This window comes from Chelonoidis abingdonii, chromosome 14 (genome assembly GCF_003597395.2).
Source record: "Chelonoidis abingdonii isolate Lonesome George chromosome 14, CheloAbing_2.0, whole genome shotgun sequence".
Lineage (NCBI taxonomy): Eukaryota > Metazoa > Chordata > Testudines > Testudinidae > Chelonoidis > Chelonoidis abingdonii.
In genome coordinates, this window is record NC_133782.1 from 4,083,581 (window position 1) to 4,106,499 (window position 22,919).

General features: G+C 42.1%; 1 protein-coding gene across 4 annotated transcripts in view; it reads left to right on the forward strand.

Annotated features, from left to right (window-relative positions):
- Positions 1-14,483, forward strand: part of RTEL1 (regulator of telomere elongation helicase 1) — a 118,728-nt gene extending 104,245 nt beyond the window's left edge. For 2 of the 4 annotated variants that reach the window (XM_075072174.1, XM_032766496.2), the window contains exons 32-35: positions 4,200-4,445; positions 6,328-6,531; positions 7,096-7,275; positions 13,494-14,483. In XM_075072174.1, the coding sequence (XP_074928275.1) occupies positions 4,200-4,445; positions 6,328-6,531; positions 7,096-7,275; positions 13,494-13,501 (638 nt within the window). In that variant the 3' untranslated portion in view covers positions 13,502-14,483. Of the gene's footprint in view, positions 1-4,199; positions 4,446-6,327; positions 6,532-7,095; positions 7,276-7,861; positions 7,966-13,493 lie in introns of all 4 variants that reach the window. The other 2 variants (XM_032766489.2, XM_032766500.2) reach the window with 2 other exon arrangements.
- The last annotated feature ends 8,436 nt before the right edge of the window (positions 14,484-22,919 follow it).

Sequence of the window (22,919 nt, forward strand, 5' to 3'; positions counted from 1 at the left end):
GGCAGTATGGCCCGCAGAGACAGACACCCAATAGAAGGAGACCACTCCCTTCTGGACCCCAGCGTCCCAACAACAGGGGTTGAGGGTTTGGTTGAGGACCCAAGATACCTCCCACATTTTCAAATGCTGAAACCATCCACAACTACCTATCCATTTGGAGACTGTCTGACCCCATTCCACCCAGCTTGGCAGACCATCATGTCAAACAAATGGGTACTAGAAATCATTGAGACTGGTTATTCCATCCAGTTTACCTCCATCCCCCCTAATCACCCTCCCTCCCCGTCATCTTCAGGGACCCTTCTCATGAACATGTATTAGAGTGATATCAAACTCAAATCACCACAAGAGCAACATGAGGACTAGTACATTGGCCTGAGGGCTGCATCGCCGACACCTTTTCATATAAAGGTACAAAAGCCCCTGCTGCCTCCAGCCCCATCCCCACTCCACTCCTTCCATGATGCCCCACCCCTATTCCAGCTCCTTCCCCAAATCCCTGTCCCACCTCTTCTCCGGCTCCTCCCTCACCCTCCTGGTGCGCTGGGGGGAGTGGGGCTGCAGCTGCAGGAAATAACTCCAGGGGGGCGGAGGGAGGCACGGGGAGCTTGTGGGCTGCATGTTTGAGACCCCTCCTCGACTACAACAGGAGGTAAGCCATCTCGTATGCCTGGGCACAATAGAACCAGTAGGGAAGGGTTTCTACTCCCATTATTTTCTAACCCAGAAAAAAACTAGAGGATGGAGACCCATTCTTGTTATAAGATTCAACAAGTTTATGAAGACCTTGCAGTTCAGGGTGGTCACGCTAGCAACAAGAATTCCAGCACTAGAACGAAGGGACTGGTTCTTGGCCCATGACCTGCAGGACATACATTTCCTAATAACGATACATCCCTCGCACAGGAGGTTTCTCAGGTTTGTTCTGGGAAAAGTACTTCCTTTTGGATTATCCACTGCTCCATGGGTATTTTCAAAAGTTCTTGTGGTAGTGACTGCCCACCTCTGCCAAGAAGAGGTCCATAATATTCCCTGATTTGGATGATTGCTTACTCAAAGCATCAACTTGAGGAGAGGCACTAAAGACAGTAGCTCTAGGTCTTCAGATAAACGAACAAAATTCAACAGTCACACCAGCAAGGCTCCACCTGAAGGCAGGGCTACTCCATGGCTGCGAGACAATTAAATGACCTGTTCAGAGGAGGTAAGGGACATTCGCTTAAACAGCAGACTGCCTACTATTCCATATACTTACTACACAAATGGAAGAGATTCAATACATAGTGCTGAAATAGACAAATTATGGCAACTGTCTCCACTTTACCAATGGTATGGACTATATACTGGAACTCTCCGTGAACTCGATCAGAGTACACCTCATGGCAGTCACGGCATTTCACCGTAAAGAGGACAGGTTCTCCATCTTCTCCCACCTGACCACTGAACACTTTCTCAAGGGTCTTTGCAACCTTTACCCTGAAATACGAGCCCCCACTCCATTATGGGACCTCAATGTAGTGCTGCCACTAAAACCTCTGATTACAAGTGCAGGCACGCAGATTCACGTAAAGTAGAGCATCTACAGTAACAGCCATCTTGAAGAACCTCAGTTACTGCACAGAGTAACCTTCTCTTCTCAATTACCTTGTTTCAAGAGGTAGAATAACCTCATGCTGTTCTTCCCTTCTTGTGGGCTTTCCATCCCCCTGTATGTAAATAGGACTTCTATTGTTTGGATTCCACCATGCTTAATTTATATAGAAGACAGGTAGATACTTTCTTTACTGTTGGGAAGGCAACCTGTTTCTCCCTGTGTCAGAGAGGTAGCCGTGTTAGTCTGGATCTGTAAAAAGCAACAGAGTCCTGTGGCACCGTATAGACTAAAAGATGTTTGGAGCATAAGTTTTCGTGGGTGAATACCTACTTCGGCAGACGCATGTAATGTTTGTCCCTTTTTTGTTACAGGCTTTAAAGCATAATATAATTTCAATATCCATATTTCCTCCTGTAGTGTTAATACAGGCGTTTCATGATGACATTAATCACCAGTGTGTCAGTAGCTTTTAGAAAAGACCTCACTCTATAAACTTTTGTAACATAACAATGTTGTATACAATCAGTTGATTAAATTACTTATCAGTTCAGTTCCCCACCCCCATCTTTATAGACCAGTAAACCTTTAAAATAGATTATTCTCAAGATTATACCTCAAAATAAAGTTTATTCAAGCTGTGAGGAAGGCAAATTGGAGTCTGGTGGTGAAAGAAGCTCCATGCTCTTTCTCCCCTGCTGGTGTTTGCAGGAAAAGAACAATCTGTGTTTTAGCAATCTCCTCCCCTTGTTAGTTGGATGGCCCCGTTTATTGCTTATACATATGTTGACATAAATCCACCTTTCTTTGTCTGAAGCAGACTGTGCTTGTGCATTGCTTGCCAAACACGTTTTAAGAATATAATTCTAGCACATATTCATGACTTTTTTAACACACCCTGTGCATACGTCAGACAAGAATTGTAATGACCAGTGAGTTATTAGTTTTGCAATGATATCTAACATGCCACCTTTTAGATACAGATTATAACAATAGTGTGCTAGATGTGATGAGTATGTCAGGCCTAACAAGATCTGCTGACACAGTACTAACCATAAATGGGCCTCGGTATTACAGCATGTGCCTAGAGCAAAAAGTTAGGCTTGTATTTTTCAGAAATGCAGGTCAGTAAATGTATTCGTGTAGCTGCATTGTGATTTTTGAACCAATCCCTCTGGCCTTATTTTCTCCAACATTTACTTCTGAAAGTCAGTGGCTTAGTGTAGATCTGTGCTCTTCCTGAGATCAGCTGGGAATTTCTTGGAGAAATGAATAAGGTAACTGTTCCTATCACTACTTGTAAGCTTAGTTCATACAAATTAAAATCTTCTTTAACTGCCCTCTAGACATGGTCCTTAGCAGTAATCAGTGACTGTACCTGTTAAATATTAACATTTTACAGCATTTTAAAAAGTAAAGAATAGTCCAAGACTTTGTAATCATCTTCTTGCAAAGAGCAGCTGACATTTCTTGGAAAGCTTTAAAAGAATTTCATTTATGAAACAATTCTAGTTTTCTTGTTTCCTGTTTCCTTCTCTCCTGTATTTTTAGGGACATTTGTATGAGAACTGGAACTTTGTTTTCATGATATGGTTATCTCCTGCTGATTAATTCACACTTGATTTCATAGTTCTCTGTGACAGTGTAGGAATGTTTGATGGCTCAGAGGCTTTGTGTAGGGGAATCAAGCAGTTGGAATAGCAGAGCCCTTAACAGACAACAACTCCAGTTTTCATACACGTGTCCCCAGTATTAAGAAAAAGAGTTTCTACATTTCTCTGTTATCTAGGTTACCCCCTAAATAGGATGTTGCCTTATGAGGGAGGGTGTCAGATGGTTCCATCATATGCCATGATGTAAAAAGATACCGATTACAAAATTCCCGCCATGATCTGTAGCCACAATCACTTCTTTCTACCTCCTCCCCCTTCAGGGAACTGAGTTGAGTCCCTTCCTTTTCAAAGAGAATTTCAATTTTTGTTCTGCAGTTTTTTAAAAAAAATAATTTTTTTTTAAAAGTTGTTAACATATGGCCACTTAAGAACTTGAAACTGTTGATTGGCATTGTGATGAAATACAAACCATAGCTTTATCTCTGTAAGAGGGCACAATGGCCTGTCAATCAAAAGCGCTCCTTTGGACTGCAACAAATTATTTTTAATTATGTGGTTAAAAGAATGGTGTTAGCTGCTTTTGACCTTGATCAGGTTTGTACTCTCTATTGCATATGCTGCTATGTTTTTAAAATTTGAAATAATTATTCCCCTTTGATGATGTTTTTCTATTTGGCAAATGTTATTCTTTTCTCACTTTATTTCCTGGGTAAAGATAAATCCTATCCTTGTTAAATGAATTGGGCTTTTTTTCTTCCTTCCTTGGCATGCCAGCACTGTTTGTTAGCACAGCTATTTGGAAGATTGCTACTTGCTGCCTAAGAGAAAACACAAGGCATTATTTTAGTACTGACCTCACACATTGTGGCTGATTTTCCCATTGTTTTAACAGGTTCCTAGAATATGCAGGCAGAGTACAAGGATCCAAACTATGTTTCCCTTGAAAATTCTGGATTGTCCTTCACAAAGCATTGATAATGTATGTTCTCTCTCAGGAGAAAATCACACCCATATCCCTAAGAAGGACCCTGAAGAGGAATCAAGCTCTCGCAGAGAGGACCACCATGAGCTAGTCAGGGCTACATATCTCAATGATCTGAAAAAAGCTTTGGACAAAAACAGTTACAGCCGCTTCTGTGAAGCACTATCGGCTTATAAGAAGACAGATGACTATGATGCCATGGTGTTGGTGGTAGCTGCCCTCACCACCGAGAAGCCAGAGTACTTTCACCTCTTGCAACGCAAGTATTTTTATTTAACTTTTTTTGTTTTAGAAAGAGATATAGGTGCTGTGATCCTGTCCCTCATACACCCCAGATGTACACAGTAAACTCTCACTGACTGGCATAAATTGGTTGCAAACTCTGTCCTTCTGATGAACTTATTAGCACTGACAGAACACATTGCACTCTTCTCTCTGTGTTCAGCACTCTGGGACAATGGGACTTGCTGTATAAAAGTGTTAGCCAAATCCCGGTAATTTTGAAGTTATAAAATTGGGCACTGCTTCCACTTGTTCTGATTACACTCTGTTCCTGAAGAAACCTAAAACAGATAATACTTCAACTAGACTCACTTCCTCCAGATGTGCTTCTTTCACTTGTATGATTTCATTGCATTATTTTCCTTATTTCTGCAAGGACTGCTCTTTAGAACAGGTGATTCTGTTTATTGCATAGACTCTCAAACTACTGTTCTCATGGCTATTGGCTGCCATATCTGGTGCTATGCCCTAAAAGACTTTCAGCTTTTATGGATAGACAGTCTCACTTCTGATCCACTGTTTTTTCCCCTCAGGTATTTACATGGACACAGTTAAGGAATTTTATTATGATTAACACTCTTTATTTACCATTATTTATAATAAACCTTTAGAATTTAGAAACTGACATTTATTTCCTTACAGAATTTTTTTCCTTCCTCCCCATATGTGTTGGTTTGTTACTGTAGAGTTTCTTAATATATCCTAGGCTACTGGCACTGAAAAGTTCAGGTTAGGTTTTGATTTAGCTTAAATAATACACACAGATTTTCAGAGAGATAAAGAAAAAGGAGAACATACACATGTTGGGCCTAACCAGCTTGAAGAGGGATCTCTAATTCCACTACTGTAATGTTTCATTACTGCCCTCTTACTGGCTTGTGGGCATCCCAGTGCCTTTGATGGGCAGCTCTCTTTAGGGAGGAGTGGATGCTAGTGGATGCAAGGCAACTGAAGGATGAGAGCAGCTAGCAGGAATAGAAAATGCTGAAATGTGGCTCTGTTGGGTCCCACAGAATCCCATCCAAAATCCTGCATCAGAGTGTTGGGAAATAGGTTGCCCTACTCTGTTAACTGTAGATGTGGGTTTGTCACAGCTGAAGCATAAAATGGAAATGAATCACATGATGTGATGAGTCAGAATTTCCTGTTGAATGTCACGTTATTGAATATGCAGTGTTGTTGTAGCTGTGTCAGTCCCAGGATGCTAGAGAGACAAGGTAGGTGACGGTAGTATATTTTTATTGGACCAACTTCTCTTGGTGAGAGAGTTTTGAAAGCTTGTCTCTCTCGCCAACAAAAGTTGGTCCAATAAAAGATATTACCTCAACCACTTTTTGTCTCTATTATTGACTACGATGTGTTAATGTTTTTACTGAGCAAGCCAGTTTCAGATTGAAGTACCACAAAGGAATTGTCTAAGCCCGGCAATAACCCATAGTGGGGACTTTTTAAAATTTCTGTACTCATGGTCTGATTCTTTCCCAATAAACAAACCATACCAGGAGGATTCCTTCCTGACAACCTTTTTGGGCTCCAAACTTGTTTGACTTTGCTGTAACACCCTGGCGCACCAGAACAGAATGAATGTCCCTTTCAGGGGTGGAAGCAGAATTTTCAGACAAGCTGATGCTGCTATCATTGCCAATAGTCATCCATCCTCTAGTGAGAAAAAGAATTAATCATCGACCCCTCAAGAAACGATCAGATATTCCCCAAACCTTCAGACATGCTGGGCAGAGGGTGGGAATCGATGGCTATTCTGGCTCAGTCTCCATAGAGCTTTTCCAAAAAGGAATGAACAATCTATGCTAAACCAATTCATTTAATGTATGTGTGACTTTTTAAAACATTTTGGGCAGGGTTCTACATGTTTGTACGTCCTCATCACAAAGAACGATTCAGGAGGATGTGTAAAGACTTGACGGGAACGAGCTGCAGTGAGGAGGAGAAGAAGAAATTGCAACCGGAAGTGCAGGAGGCCAAAAGCCCTCTGAATTTGGAGAATTCATGTTCCAAAGCAGAAACCAGTGAAACTCAGGATAAAGCGGTCAGCCACACACCAGGTTTGGAATGAACACTTTTCTGGCATTTAGACAGTAGTATTTATTATTGTGGTAGCACGTAGGAGCACTCCAGACATGGATCTGGACCCCATTATGCTAGATGCTGTACAAACACAAAACACAATAATGGATCCTGCCTCAAAGAGTTTGCAATCTAAGTATCAGATGAGAGAACAGGTGGGTGCAGAAAGACGAGTGGATGAACACAAGGAAATAATGAGACAGTCACCTGCAAAATCATTCTTCTGCTCTCATGGGAAAATTAAGGCAAGATCCTTCCATGTGAGCAAAGTCCACTATCTTTAGGTAGAGTCTGCCACATTAGAGTCATTCCATTGGGAGGCTCTCCATTTTGTTCAGTGATAATTTTGTGTATGTTAATACAGTATTAGAAACGTGTGGTATGGAACAATGTAAATTAGGGGGGAAAAAGTTAATCAATTTTTTCTGGCAGACTTCTAAATGAAAACCTCCTGGAAATGCCAGTTGGACAAATTTCACAAAGAGTTGAGGTATGTCTAGTATTATGCATTATATACTGTTTTGATATGTATTCATGTGCAGCTGCTTTCAAGAGTGACATGCCAAGAAAAACCCAGAGCAAGATTTTCTCCTTCTGCAGTAATCAGAACAGCAAACCTGGATCTCAAAAGACAGATACATTGACAGGATCCTGCAGCATAAGAGCACCTACCAACCCACGCAGTTTGCCATTCTTGCCTCTCAATATGGAGCCAGAGTGTGGTAGGTGTAGATATGTTAGGCAGAGATTTGCCCTCTAACTCTAGAGAAGAGTGGTCAAAAATGTGTTGGAAATCCAAATTATGTTCACCCTTTTTAGAACAGTATGGAGCCACCTTTTATTACTGCAGTTATTCATGTGTATTTAAGCACTCAGTGATGAGTGTGGTATAAAAGCCTATATAGAATACAATCGAATTTGAGTTTTCTTGTTCAGCTATGTCCATTCTGTCTAAGTATTTATGTGGCCTAGGATGAGTGCCCCCTGAGAATTATTGCAGTTATCCTCAAACCTACCCTGTGAGGTCAGTAGTATTACCCAGCTTAATAAATGGGAAATTGAGGCACAGAACAAGTGAGTGAGGTCACACAAAAGAAGCTGTGTAATAGGGCCAGGAATTAAACCTCTAAAATACAGGGGCCTCATAAAACAGATTGCACACACCTTCAACCATTGCTTTCTACAAAATGCACTGGAAACATGAATGTATAAGAACTTCCGAAACAAAGAGTTACTGAAATTTAGTGTCTTCTTTCTCTCTCTCTCCTTCCCTACCCCGGTAACTTCTCTCTCAACTGCTATTTTTAGGAAGATTCCAGTGCTCTAAATGCAAATCTGAGGATGATGTGCCTTTTAAATGCCAGTTATGTACCTTCACTTGCTGCAAAACATGTTGGGAACAGCTCTTAAAGGTTGGCTTTGCTTATTAGTTTCAGTTATTTTCTGAAACTTTTAGTAAATTTTGTGTTGGTTTAATGAACCAGATGGACAGCCCTGGAGTCGGAAGTCCTCTGCTTACCAACAACATACAAAGTTCAGGCTTCCTTCAGGGCTTTACCACTCTGACTCCATCATCTCCATTCTCCTGTGATTGAAGGCAGACCATATCTTTTGTCCTGGTTCAGAAATAAAGCCTCACCCCATCTGAGCCTTCCCCAATTTTCTCTGCCTCCAGAAGGGTGTAAGTGGCAATCTAAGGAACTTAATTTGTGGCCGAGCTTTTTCATACATCTTAACTCTTATTTTAAACATTTTCTTTGCCCAGTTTCATTTCATTCCTGAAGTGTCTTCTATAAGGCACAATCAAGAGGCAACCTTCCTGCCATCACTGCATCATCCTGCTACTTTAGCGTTATCCTGGCTTGCAGAGATGCATGCCTTCCCTCTGGATAAGAAGATGAAAGCATTACTGCAACTCTTTGGTAGCATCTGTGACTGGTTGGATCACAGATGGGAGTTGGGCCTCTGAGTGCTAAAGACAAGCACACTTTTGTGAGTTGTTTTCAGGTAAGCCTGCAGCTTTAGGGCAAGTAATTCAGACCCTGGGTCTTTGCTGGAGCAGACGGGAGTGTCTGGCTCAGCAAGACAGGATGTTGGAGTCCTGAGCTGGCAGGGAAAACAGGAGCAGAGGTAGTCTTGGCACATCAGTTGGCAGCTCCCAAGGGGTTTTCTGTGATCTATCCCATCACAGCATCCTCCACAACAGATATTTTCTTAAACTCCCTGTGCTGTGCAGTGCTCTCAGTGACTCAAGTACTGTAGTCCAACAGGATCTGTGGCTCTTCACATGAAAGGCAGATGAAAGGATGAAAAGGCTTGACAGCTTCCATGTACTCGGGGGTGAGGACAAGGGTGTTAATCAGAGGCCTGTAAACAAGTTGGTCACAAAGGCAGCAGAGAAGAAAGAGAAATCCCTCTCCTCTCACCCACGAAGCAGTACAGAAGGGACTATGAGCAGGCATTCAGAAATGGGCAGTACTTCTGTACCTACCAGTCTTCTGAGCTTCATAGGGACTGTTTGTCAGAAAGAAGACCCAAGTGTGGAAAATCCAGATTAAATTAATAATAAAGACATCTTCAGACAAATGAGTTCTAGAATCCATTCAGAACAGCTGTTCAATAGAATATTCCCCCCAAAATGCATGATATTCCCAACATTAAAGAATCCAGAAAATTACAAGAAAGCCAGTAGGCCATGTTGTTACTGCTGCAGGTTAGGAGCTATAGAATCAGTTCCATCAAACAAGCAATCTTATAGAGTGTATTTGAGTGTTTCTTTTTGGTTCAAAATAGGACAGGGCCATGCAAACCATCTTGGATCTCAAAGCGCTCAGTTTATTCACTCAAAAGTCAAACTTCAGTATAGAGGCTTTTAAGTCTATCATAAAAGGTCTGCCTCCCCAGAACTTCCTGTCATTGATAAGCAGAAACAGGAGTGAAGTATGTCATTACAAGTGTCTAAATTTCTGCCACTACAAGAGACATTTTGAGTATAAGTCCCTTCCTTTCAGTTTGTTGGCCTTGCCATGAATCTTTACTGAGGTCCTAGTGGCAGCTGTCCAAGAAACAGGAATACCTGTCTGCCTGTTCCCAGACAGCTTGCTACCAGCCCTCTCGAGGTAGAAAGCCCTTGAGGCCAGTATCCTGCTGGTATGTTCTTTCTTAATCTCTGCAGCAGAAGGCCCAGGCTGATTACAAAACAGCATCGTATCACTGGATTCCTAAGAGCTGAAAAATCCACAGGTTTGTTTCCTGTTTGCTACAGACCTTCTATGAATCCTTCTTTTGAACCGCTGAGGAAGGACTCCCTGTGATTTTTCACTTGCAAACTCTTTTCTAATTGCTATTATGTCAGGCTGGGGTTTTTTGTTTTGTGTTTTTTTGGAGGGGACGGGGAGCCACAGTACTGCACCATCCTGTATTTTTCGTCAGGAGGAGGTGGTGGTTCTTAGGACTGAACGATACCTTAATTCCAAAGATTAGTTTAGTGTTTTCTTAGCTCACAAGTAAATGAACCTTCTGTCCTTCTGCCATAATTCTCAGCAGCCTGTAGAGATGAAATGGCACACTCTTGTATGGGTGTAGTTACAGTCAACCTGTCATGGATCTAGTGGTGTCTGGACTTCTGTTCCCAGAGGGCATATATTCACTGGGTGGTAAGGGAGTGTTCTTAATTTTGGTTACTCGTCTGCATTAGCTAACTCTGGTTAAAATAGCAGGGAAAACATGGCAACTCGTTTTTTAACTTACATTAGCAGATTGAGTTCAACCATAGACTCCTCTATAGGCTTTAACTCAGGAGTTGGCAACCTACAGCACACGTGCCAAAGGTGGCACGCAAGCTGATTTTGATGGCACGCGCTGCTCTGGGGTTCCTGCTGCTTCCCCGTTGCCAGCCGGAGTCCTGGCTGCAAGCCCACCTCAGTCCGCTATCGGCCTGGGGTTCTGCTCACCGAGGCCGGCAGGAGGCTGAGTGGGCTGGCTGCTGGGACCCCAGCTGTCAAGGGGCCAGCAGCCGGAACCCCAAACCGGCAGCAGGCTGAGTGCTACTGGCACCCCAGACCAGCAGCGGGCTGAGCAGGACCAGTGGCTGGACCCCAGTCCGGCAGCGGGCTGAGCTGGGTTCGTGGCTGGAATCCCAGACCACGATCCCAGGGAAGGGTCATACTAAATTGATAAGATCTGCATTTTAATTTTATTTTAAATGAAGCTGGTTAAATATTTTTAAAGCCTTATTTACTTCAAACACAACAATAGTTTATTTATATAATACAGACAGAGCGAGAGAGACAGACACCTTCTACAAATGTTAAGGCACGGGAAACCTTAAATTACAGTGAATTTGGCACACCACTTCTGAAACGTTGCCGACCCCTGCTTTAACTCATGTTGCTAATTCAAGTTAAAAGTGGAGTTGCTCTGTCGTCATAGCTATTTTAACCCAAGTCAGTTAATTTGGATTAGCTAACCAAAATTAGGAGCAAACCTCTTTTTCACTGAAGGACCTACCCGTTCTGGTTTCTTCGAATGCACGCAACACAGGTCTGGGGTCTTTTGACCTGTCTCATGGAGGAAATGTGATTCTTCCACTCCGACTAGGATCTGGCTACACTACCCTGGGTATACCAGCCACTTATCCTGCAGGACCAACTGGTTTTCAAGCACCTGCGTTTCCTCCCTTCAGGAACCTGTGACCAGTGATACAGGGTATGTATATACTGCAGCTGGGAGTGTGCATCCCAGCCTGGGTAGACAGATTTGCACTAGCTTGCTAAAAGTAGCAGTGTGGATGTTGCAGCCTGGGCAGCAGTTTGGGCTACTCCCTAAGTGCAGATCCAGGGGGTTAGATGGGCTTGGACTTGGATGGCTAGCCAAAGCCACCTCCCATGCCACAACATCCACACTGCTATTTTTAGCAGGTGAGCTTGAGTGAAGTTAGCACAAGTCTGTATGTCCATGCTGGGAGGCACGCTCTTAGCTGCAGTGTTTTCAGGCCTGTTGCCAGAGTTGAAAGCACTGGAAAAACATATGTTAGCTTCCTTGTGACATGGGTCTGGTATAGTTTGGTTGATGAGCAGTTGAGTATCTTGCAGTTTTGGAAGCTGTCATTCTTAGAAAGACCTGGTGGGGGCAGGTTCTCTGACCCAAGAGACAGCATAGAAGGTCTGTTCTGCCTCCAGTCACCTAGGAAAGAGAGGGAAACCAAGTGTTAATATTGTGGCACACAGAAGGTCTGAGAGAGGAAAGAAATTTTCCCATCTCTCTCTGAAGCCTGGAGGAGGAGAAGCAACCTCTCATTTTTGTTCAATTTTCGATCCAGCTTCACTCCCAGTGGTGATTTGTTTTGTGACAGATGTCTCACCAGCAGGAAATGAACAGCCACTGACTGCTTATTTCCCCTGGGCCCCCAAACCACCATCACATGGTAGTAATATTTGATCACTACTGACATAGGCTGGATTCGAACTGGTGACTTGTAGGCTAAACTTTGGTCCTTTACTACAAGTTACTCATGAATTCATTCATTCTAAATAATCATTTCAAACTTACTGCTTTTAATGAGGAAGTGACTAACAATCAATCATACAGCACACAATGTTGTCCTTTTACCCTAATCTTAGTCCTTTCTCAGTCATTATTATGGTAAGACCACTTAAAGGTGTGGGAAGAATGATGGTCAGTCATTGGAATTTTCAGCACAGGAGGCTGTTCAGCCCGTAGGGCGTGCACTAGGAAGAGCAGCTTGGGAAAGATATCTCCAGTGAATTCTTTCAAGATCCATTTGGCAAGCTGAGCATCATGCACATGATGTATACTGTAGGGCTTTGTCCTTAAATGTTTTGTGAAATTGGTAGTCTTAAATGCGCCAGTATACAATGAACAAGTAGACACTGTGCAGTTTTTTCCACATACCTCTTCCAGTGTGCCTCAGTACTGATTTGCAGCATTTTGTGCATGTTATTCCTGAGCAGAAACTATACATTGTTCTACCTTACGCAGTGGGTCTGTATAAATGGGCAGATTATCATAATACTTTGCATGTATATAGTGCCTTCCATTTGAGGATATCAAAGCATGCTTACAAATGGATGTCTCCTGGGGATTAGATTGAGACAACCAAGCTTCTATCCATTTGTAGCCTTTGAACCCGTTTCCAGAATCAAAAGGCTAATGCATTAAGCCTGTCTGCTGCAGTCTAGCTTCTGTTACGAGGACTGACTAACTTCTATACTGGGAGACCTTGAACAGCTACTGCTCATGCTGCATCTGTCCTTTGAGTATGTAGCAATCTCCAAGGCTGTCAATATGGCATGCATGCATGCATCCGACGAAGTGGGTATTCACCCACGAAAGCTCATGCTCCAAAACATCTGTTAGTCTATAAGGTGCCACAGGACTCTTTGCTGCCTTTACAGATCCAGACTAACATGGCTACCCCTCTGATACTAGAAATTATAAATTTATCTAATGAAAAAGGTGAAAAACACTCAAACAACCTGACACAGCAAACTGGAAAAAAAAATTGTTTCGGGTCAAAATAAACGTTTTGTTTCTTTGAGATAAAAAAAAAAATCAGTTTTCAGTTTGAGCCGAACTAAATTTTGTCAGGGTGTTTTGTTTTGTTTTGTTTTGTTTTTGTTATTTTTTTTTTTTTGGTTCAGCCCCTGAACAGGAAAATTGATTATTTGCTCAGCTTGAATTGCTACTTCATTAGGAGATTTTTCCTTTTCTTTCTTATGTCACAACCAGTTAAATGGTTACATATCAAGTATATTTGTAATAATTGTAGTTGTTGGAGACTGGCAAATGGTGGGTGTGACTGATGTTTCTATTGAGACTGCTATTCTGTAGACTTCCTCTTTTGCAGATCTACTGTATGCAAACATTTGACAGGAAATGTAATGCCTGTAATCTGTGTTTTGTTCATCTGTCTCCCCAGATTGCTAAAAAGTGCCCAGAATGCCAAACTGATACCAAGAGGAAGCATTTAGCCCAAGTTTTTTTCCTGCCATAATCTCCCTGACAAGGGGCAAGTGCATCACATCAGCACTGGTTAAAGAGCCAGCAGAAAAGGAGATTGGAAAAAGAGGCAGGGTGCACATTCATTTACGGACCCTTGATCTGAGTTTCTCGCAGCATCATTCCTCTCCTTGGCAAAGTTCATCAATCTCCAAAGACCTCTCTTCCCACTTCTCTTTCAACAAGAGGGGAAAGAAGCAAATGTTGTCCTTGGAATTGTATTGAAATGGAGATCTTCATTTCTTCTCTGTTTAAATCAGCAGATTCTTGTGATGTTCTGGTCCTTTTCGGTTGTACTTTGACAGCCTGGAGGATGTTTTCAGTAATTGCCTCCTCTCAAATATTTACTCAATCCTGGAAAATTTCCCAGCAGCAGTAATACCATTGAATCCCCTTTTCCAGGAATACCACTTTCCTTTGGTGACTGACAGGAGCTGTTGCTGCTCGGTGATTTCAGAGGTGTAAGATGGTGAAAGTCTTTCTAAATCCAATCATTTTTACTGCGCTTCACCGGTAGTACAGACCCAGCACATCTTGTGCTTGTATCCACTCATTTATGCCTGCCCTGCCAATCAGAAGCCTGTTTCCTATATTGCTATAAGTGTTGAATGTTGCACTGAGTGTGCTTCCAAAGAGGACTTGGCTTCTTCTGAGGCACTTGCACGCTCCTGTTGTACCTGTACGGTTTCATACTTGTGTTTTCAGAAGTGTAGCAGGGAGAGTGAAAAGACTATTCATGTTCTTTCAAAGTGAACATACAAACTGATTGTAAACTACATCAAGTTGGAAAAGAGAAACACTTCGATATTTTCACTTTCTGATGGGGGGTATTAACGTTTTGCTGATTTAAGGAATTGCATCAATTTTAAATCTTCAGTGGAAATTCTAAAATAAACTAAGTAAAAATGAACCAGTTTGCACATCCTGAGTGTATTGTACATGGCTTTTTCTTTATCACTGTGTCTAGAAGAGGTGGGCGTTGAATCCAAGTGGAAGCTAAAGTGGAAGTAAATAGAAGTCATTTTGCTATTTGATTTTAAATACTCTGATATTTTTGCAACAATCCTTTGATAATTTTTTGTCACTCTTGTGTTTTCAGTTGTCAAATTGTATAACATGATATAATGGCTAGAAGTTGAAACTAGGCAAATTCAGACTGGAAATAAGGCATACATTTGTATTGGAGAGTAATTAACCATTGGCCAATGTACTGAGTGTTGTGATGGATTCTCCATCACTGACCATTTTTAAATCAAGACCAGATGTTTTTCTAAAAGATCATCAGCTCTAGGAAATATTTTGGGGAAAATTCCTGTGGCCTGTGCTATGCAAGAGGTCAAGATGATCACAATGGCCCTTTCTGGTCTTAGAGTCTATGAATCAGTGACAAATACATATGACTTTCAGATGCTTAGAATTTGGGCGAGAGGGTGTCATGGAATTACCCTTTTGGTAAATTTGATTTGCTTTTGCTTAGCCTAAAGGTGGATTTTGGGTGGAAAGTTTAGTAAAATTCCCTTTGTCCATCTTCAATATATTTTAAAATGAAAGGTGAGTGATTGTCTGAGAAATTTGAGAGGGTCTTTTTTTCTCATTTTGATAATTGAAAACTGCCATTTTTGAAATTTCACACTTGCCATGGACTTTGTCCACAATTAAGAAAGTGTCTTTGACAAATTAGAAGAAACTTCAGTTAGAAACAGCTTAGTTGTGCATGTGTGGTATGTGACTTTTAGTGTGTCAAAATGTGAACTTGGGGCTACGCATGTGCGCTCCGATTTGAATTCACATCTATTGGTTTTAACTGCTTCTGTGTTTTTTCCTAATAAGTTCAGACTGGAAGAAGGTGGGGGTGTATTTTGTTTTTCAGTGGTGATGATACAAAAGCTTTTCCTTACTACCTGACTGAATAATTAGAAGGAGAAGTTGAAATATGAGGATTTAGATGGATCTGAGGACAATCTTGTGCTGGAATATATTCTCCCAGACTTCAGTATATCCTAATATGTGGATATATTTTACTGTACATTTAAATTTGCCAGCATCTTACTGTTAGCATATTACCTTATTTTTGCTGTCTCTGGCTTTTCTGAGTACCTAGATGTCACTTTTTCCCTTTTGTTTTTTGGACAGTGGTCTCAGATGATTTTGAGGATTTCAGCCAGATACACACACACTTTATTTTTGTCCAGTTTTTTTTTAAACCTTTTTGTCAGTTCTGCTGATGTGCTGCTGATACTGAGGTAGGTGTGGGAGACATCAGAAGGGACAAATAACACAAGGGGATGTATTGGTGTTCACACCTCAACTGCTAGAAGAGGGCCTCAGCCTCCCTGATTGAACTAACCTCATTATCTCTAGCCTGATTCTTGCTTGCATATTTATACCTGCCTCTAGAAATTTCCACCACATGCATCCGACGAAGTGGGGATTCACTCACGAAAGCTCATGCTCCAATACATCTGTTAGTCTGTAAGGTGCCACAGGACTCTGCTGCTTTTGCAAAGGGATGTAGTAGTTATAAACATGGATGGGAAACAGTTAAATGAGGTTTCACTCTGGAAGCTTATACTTACGCAGGGAAACCAAGAGGAAAGATATTTACCAAAAAGTAATATTGGAAAGGCTCTAGGGCTGAAACACGGCCAGCAACAAACTCCTGCCTCTTTAAAGCCCCCAAGGTCTTGTAACAGATTGACACCAGAAAGCTATCATCTGGTCAGGGAGGGAGAGGCTATAATACAATGATGTGATAAACAGGAATAGGTGTGGAGGAAACCAGGCATCCCAGATAGGGTGTCTCCACACATTAAATATAAAATATTTTTAGTGGTGATATTTTCTTTGTATTAGAGCCACGTGACATCATCCTCAACCTAAATACTTTTTCTAATCAGGAGTCCTCTTTATGCCTTTTTAACAATCAATATATCAGCCATCATGACTTCATGGAAGTCAAAAATATTCAGTGAAAAGCAGCTTAGATTGATACTTTTCACCCTGTAGCATCTTTGTAAGTCACCTGAGATCATCAGATGAATCAAGTGCCACAACCACTTCTGAGTGTTCAGTTCCAGCCATTGGTTTTTGGTGCTAATTTCACACCTTAATACCGTTAGGCCTGTGCAACCTGTGGCATGTGAAGTTTAAGAACAGAGCAGTATCATAATGGATTCTATTATAATGAAACTTTGAGGCAGTGGAATATTTCAGTGCGCTGCAATGTGCAGTCTGTGATTCTGCTTGTGTGGAAAAACCTCATTAAGTTCCTCTGTCATTTAAAAAAACTGCTCCTTGCTCCTTTCACCAATAGAGGGAAGTTGCAGTACAGGATAGACCATGGGTTTTCACTGAAAAGTATAATTTTGGACTACTTTTGGTAGTGGAGATATCCCTTGAAATGATAACTTCACCTGTGTCTGTTTAAGGGAGCTTTAATTGCTGCAGATTCATGCAGCTGGATTTTACTTCGTCTTATTTTTGATTATTGGGTTTCACAGTCTGGTGGGTGGAAATTATTAGAATTATTCAGGTAACAGAAATAGAAAAATGTTTAGTAAAGTTTGTGGGAAGATAACCAGGTGAGTGACCATGCTGTTTTCCTCATCCATCCCAAAAACATAAACCCCCAAACTAGAATATCTTCATTTCACATTCTTCTGCGTGGATGTCTTGAGGGGGCAGGGAAGATGGGTGGTTGGATCTTAAGAAGACATTTGGAGACCCTGGATTTATTAACCTTCTGGGCCAACTGTAAATCTCGATATATATCACAAGCGTTTGGGGAAGGGATAGTTTGAGGAATGTAGAGTGGTCATTTATGAGATGGATGATTATTGTGGGCAAAGTTATGATTATTATTCATACTACCATAACCTGTGGGAACCCTGCCAGAGTGTTTCAGTCCCATGATCTTACCAATAGATGGGTCTCCAGCTGGGTTCTGAATTTACACAGTTTATAGCACAAAAATAATGAGTTGAAGTAATTGATTTACTGTACTCTTACCTTCCTAAAGGTCAGAGGTGAGGTGGGTGGGGGAAGCTGCTGCTGTTCCATGGATACAGAATTTCGCTCTGTAGTAGTGTCTGTCAGTGTGCCAACTCTAATGAGCACTACAATCATAAGACAAAAATTAACTATAATACTTTGGGTTTGGCTGCATGGCCAGAAGCCACTCACTGGTATCGAAGTGCCAATTTTAAATGGAACATCTGGATATCCATGATTCACCTGGCAGATGAGTCAATAATTTTCATTTAGCAAATACAATGGTTTCATTAATCAGAATGACTGTGCTGTTTAAACTGCTGCTTGATACACATACTGCAATAAAAGGTGTTAATGCAGATCTCTTTTTCATCTGAACTAGGGAAAAATCTTCCAGATAAACACTTGCACTTGTTTAACCATTCAAAAGTATTTGTGTATGACTGTTTACCATTTCAGCTTGTTCAGAGATTTGCAGGTGTTTACACATGATCCAATCCCTTGCACCTTCTTGGAAATATCCTCAGTGAATGTGTAGCTAACGATAACAACAGGCTGTGAAAATCCATTATATGTTGATACAAATTATTTGGCCTTTTGGTTACCGGAGAATGAAGTGTGTCAAAGCTCCACAGAAACTAACAGGCAGCCAGATATTCACAGCATCCTTCTCAAATCCCTGCTTTCCAGGGAAATGGCTGCTACTTTCAAACTTTGACATTTGTAGCTTGTCTGCCTACTATATATACATATATAATTTAGTTTTAATAAAATGATTTAGATAAGGGCATACTGAGGAAGCAAACGCCTACCAGTCTCCTGCTGACCGTGACTGAATTGAATGAGGTTGCAAATCATCCAGGTTAATATTATCCAGAACAGATCATGCTTTCTAAAAAGGGCAATAAAGCTAAAACCCCATTTGGAATATGGACCTGTAAAGATCAGCCCATTACTTCTCTATCATACGGTAGGAATTGCCAGACCAGATGACTTCATTTCCAGCTAGTACAGTATCGGCTCTCTGACAGTGGCCAGAATCAGATGTATTAGAGGGAATGTACAAAAACCCTGCAATAGTACATGAAATAACCAGCTCAAGGATAGCTACAAGTTAACCCCCCCATCCTTAGAGGCTGGTTTATGCCCTGAAGGCTTCTATCCCTTCCAAACACTGGGTTATAGTTTTAATCCTGTCTGACTTCCACACAAATGTCCGATCCTGTTTCAAATTCTGGTAACATTATAAGATTGATCTTTGACAGGTCCGGTAGCTGTAAGAACAAGGGTTCAAATGTGAATTCACCCTTCAGAATGGGAGCAGACCCAGCACAGACCTAGAGTTGGAGGTATGATAGTTTTGTGTTTCCAACTAAAGATTAGTCCCACCTGCTCAGTCAGAGGAAATGCTCAGTGCAGGTCCTGCTTAATTCTAGTCCGTGCAAGATACTCATGCAATGGCTGGTTCTTTGGGAGGAAATTCCCACTTGTCTCCCCCATGTCTGACTCTCTGCTTTGCATTTTGTTTTCTTTTGATAAGAGGTTTTGCATTTGCTTTTCAAAACGCATGGTACATGACTTCTTTGAAAGTTGTTGAATGCTAGTAATTGGGGGACCTGTTTGGATGGGAAACACTGCCTCTTCCTCTGGGGGGCTCTACTGGGTCACTTGCAGTAATTGCATTCATTAATCTATTGCCTGGTACACAGGATGTTTACACCACACCTTTTTTTTTTTTTTTTTAAGGTGGTCAGAAGGGAGGCTATACAGTAACATATGCAGTGCATACACTATATATATATATATATATATATATATATATATATATATGGTGTGTGTTTATGGAAATATATGGTGAGAGAGAGCATGCATGCTTAGGCATAGAACTGTATAAATAGAATGTTACATTAATGTTGCACCTGTGTTAAATTATCAATATCATGGATGTTGAGTGATTTGCACATTAGGTGTTTGACCCTGCAGTCTCTATTTGAGCAATGTTCTTGGAGAACCCATCACAAACCTCACCTCCTTCTGCTCCAAGTGCAAAGTGCATTTCTTTGACTGCCTTCTGTAACCTGAATACACAGCAATATGAATATTTATTAAAGAAAGACGAGACCCTACCAAAACAAGGCACTGCACTGCACATGCTTCTCACACTGGGAAGAGGATGAGAAAACAAACATGCGACAGAAGTTAGTCATGTTGCTTAATACACACTAAGGGAAGATGCTGAGATACTGTGGTGATTAGAACCTATGTAGGAGAGTTGTAATAAGAAATAGAGCTAAAGTGGAGACTTATTTTGAAAAATGTCTAACAATGGCAACATGATGTTTTCTATGTTTTGTCTCAGATGTCTAGATAAATCTGTCCAGTTTGCAAGTAAAAAAGCAATTTTGGGGGGGTCTAACTGTGCCAGCCCTGGCAGCTTAAGTTACATTCTTTTTGGCTTGTGCATCACCAGTAGTCATCTGCAATAGGAGTTTAGTTAACAATCCTGTTTATGTGCAAACCTGAATAGAATTCAGCTCCCTCTCCCATACTGCATCGGCTTTGCAGAGCTAATAACAATAAAAAGTAGTAAAAACTAAAAGGCCAGCTGCTGATTGGCAGAGTAAGCAGGTGCTATTCTGCATAATCACTTTTCACTGTTAAACACCTTAAAGTTGAATTTGTGGCACAATCCTGAATGGTTTACAATACAAATTAAATGAAGAGGTTTTATACTTGTGTTTTATGCAGGAGATGCTCAGAAATGCTTTGTCAATATCTAATGAGCACAACTGAACATTTATTTACAAAACATCCTTGGAATGCCAGGAAAATAAGCGGAAGAACAATGCAGGCTTATGTGATCATAAGGTGTGTTGCTATATGTGTGTGTGTCTGTGCGCAGCAATTGCAAAATCAAAAGGGGAAAGATATTCCACGGAAGATTCCCCAAGGTCAATGCAGAGTATGACATTGCGTGGCTTTGTACCTAGCACGTTTTCTTTTCTCCTGTTTGTTGGAAGGAAGTGCAAAAAAAGTGCCATGAGTTTCCTGTTCCCTAACTAGCACAGTGCAATCAATTTCTGCCCTGCTTCTCTCACTCTCTAACACAAGATATACTTGTTTCGGGGATAGGAGTCAGTGTGTAAGGAGATTAGAGGCAAGATACCAGCTTGGTAGGGGAGCAGTTCTGCCCCTATACTGAAATGCTGATAATAGTGCCTACAGGCAGTCTGGAGTAACTCAGCTCATGCTCCTTCCACCTGTGCTAGCGAAGGGAAGACAGAAGTACTTGTAAGCAAAGTGGGGCACAAAAAAGAGCAGTGGGATGTGGCGCACGTTCGTTGCCATGAAGTGCACGAAGGCTGTCTGCAGATGTACCACCGTGTTTGGCTGGATTGTGAGGGGTGGCTAGGGTAGCATGGGTCAGAAGTGAGAAGCCGCTGCTGTCTGAGGATTTCTGATGAGAATTAGACATGGGGCATTGATTCTCACAGGACCCGAGTCAGGGTGTTCTGCTTTGCAGCTCTCCCCACAAACACTTAGAGAGGGATCTTGTGCAGCCAGATGGGATTAGGCGATGAACCCTTATGTGGGAAGATTTCCTAGGCTGCAGGGCAGAGATCTAGCCAGTGGGATGGCTGTGGATTAGTGTGGTTATCTGCTTTCCCCATGGATCCTTAGGATCTATAGCTTCTGGCTAAGGAACATCACTATAGTATTTACACGTTGACTTTCTCTCTTTATATTGGACACCCCGGGAAGGTTCAGTTACTATAGAAAAGCCAAGGCAAGTAAGCGCTTTACCATTACGTTTTAAGGTGGTCAGTCTAGTGATCAATCATGGCTCTTATATGAGGGGAATGCATAGCTGTGGCCAGGGTCTGAGAACGCTTGGTCCCTGCTCCTATGAATTTTGGCCAGAGGAGCAGTTTGCTAGATCTATGGAGGGGGATAGTGTAGTGGCAACTTACACAGTGAAACTCTATGGAGTGTCTGGGGTAGTTTTTTCTCTGCAAGATTCCTCACCTTCCCCTAGTAATGATGATAGCAATGGTCTTTGTGGCCTGTGATGCTGTGCTGGGATCTTATGACATTGGGGAATGGGGCATATTTAGCTACTGATGATGCATGCAACAAATATATGTGACAAAAAGATTCCCTGACTGGGAAGTTATTGTACATTTACAGCTAGGGAAGAGAATGTATAGAGGGGGAATTTCCCTGCCTTCCCCTGGGTAAATCAATTCCTGATGTGTTCGGGTAAAATGTGTAATACTCAAACAAGAGTGCAGACCGTGGATGTGCAAAATTTCAGATATCATTTGCTTCCTGGACAAATATTCATGGCAGATACATATGTGTGCGCACGCACACAGTTTTGATTCAAATACAGTACATACAAAACTGCCTGGACATGGCAATTAATTATTGTTAGAAAATTCTAACCCATGCCCCGGTGTGAATGGAAAAGTGAAGCCAAGCTTTCGAGTAATAGTGGTTTTATGTTGTGTTTTGGCAAAAGAAGAAAGTATTCCCATAAAAAGAAAGCAGATAGGTAGCTTTCTGGATGTCTTTTAGAACTGTGTGCGTTCAGTGTTGTAGAGTGTGGATCCAGTCCTGCTCTGGTGGGAGTTTTGCCATTGAATTCAATGGGAACAAGACCAGATCCCCCCAGGGAAAGAGAGAAGTCCTGATTTTCCAAAGTGCCTAATATCTATGGAGATATACCTGTCTCATAGAGTGGGGACCTTGAAAGGTCACTGAGTCCAGTATCCTGCCTTGGCTAGCAGGACTAAGTATTGTCCTTGAGAGGTTTTGTTTTGGGGTTTTTTGACCCCAGATCCCTAAATGGTCCCCTCAAGGCTTGAACTCACAGTCCTGGCTTTAGCCACCAATGCTCAAACCACTGAGCTATCCCTGCCCCCATGATTCTGGGTGCTTCAAGGTGGTGGGGTGGGGGGAACAACCTGGGACACCTTAAACAGGCCTGCTTTTCAGACAGCACCGAGCTCCCAGATACTTTCACCTGCCGTTAAATACAGTCGCAAGCCCAGCCGGGCTGACAAAGGGAGGTGACCCCCGTTCTGGAGCCGTCTAGCGTGATTAGAGCCCCCTTCCCTGAGGGAGTCTCCAGGAGGAGCCAATGGGGGGCTGCCTTATACACTGCTGGTCACCCCGTATTGCGGCCCTCGCTGGGGGACCCGTCACCTCTGCTTGGTGGGGAGCAGCACTGGCCTCTTGTGCTTTCCCCGGCAGGGGAGGTGCGGCGGCTGCCCAGGTGAGGGACACGCGTCCGCTCTGCTCTGCGTCCTGGCGCGGCGAGAGAGCGCGCACCCCGGGGCGCCGCGCCGCGCCG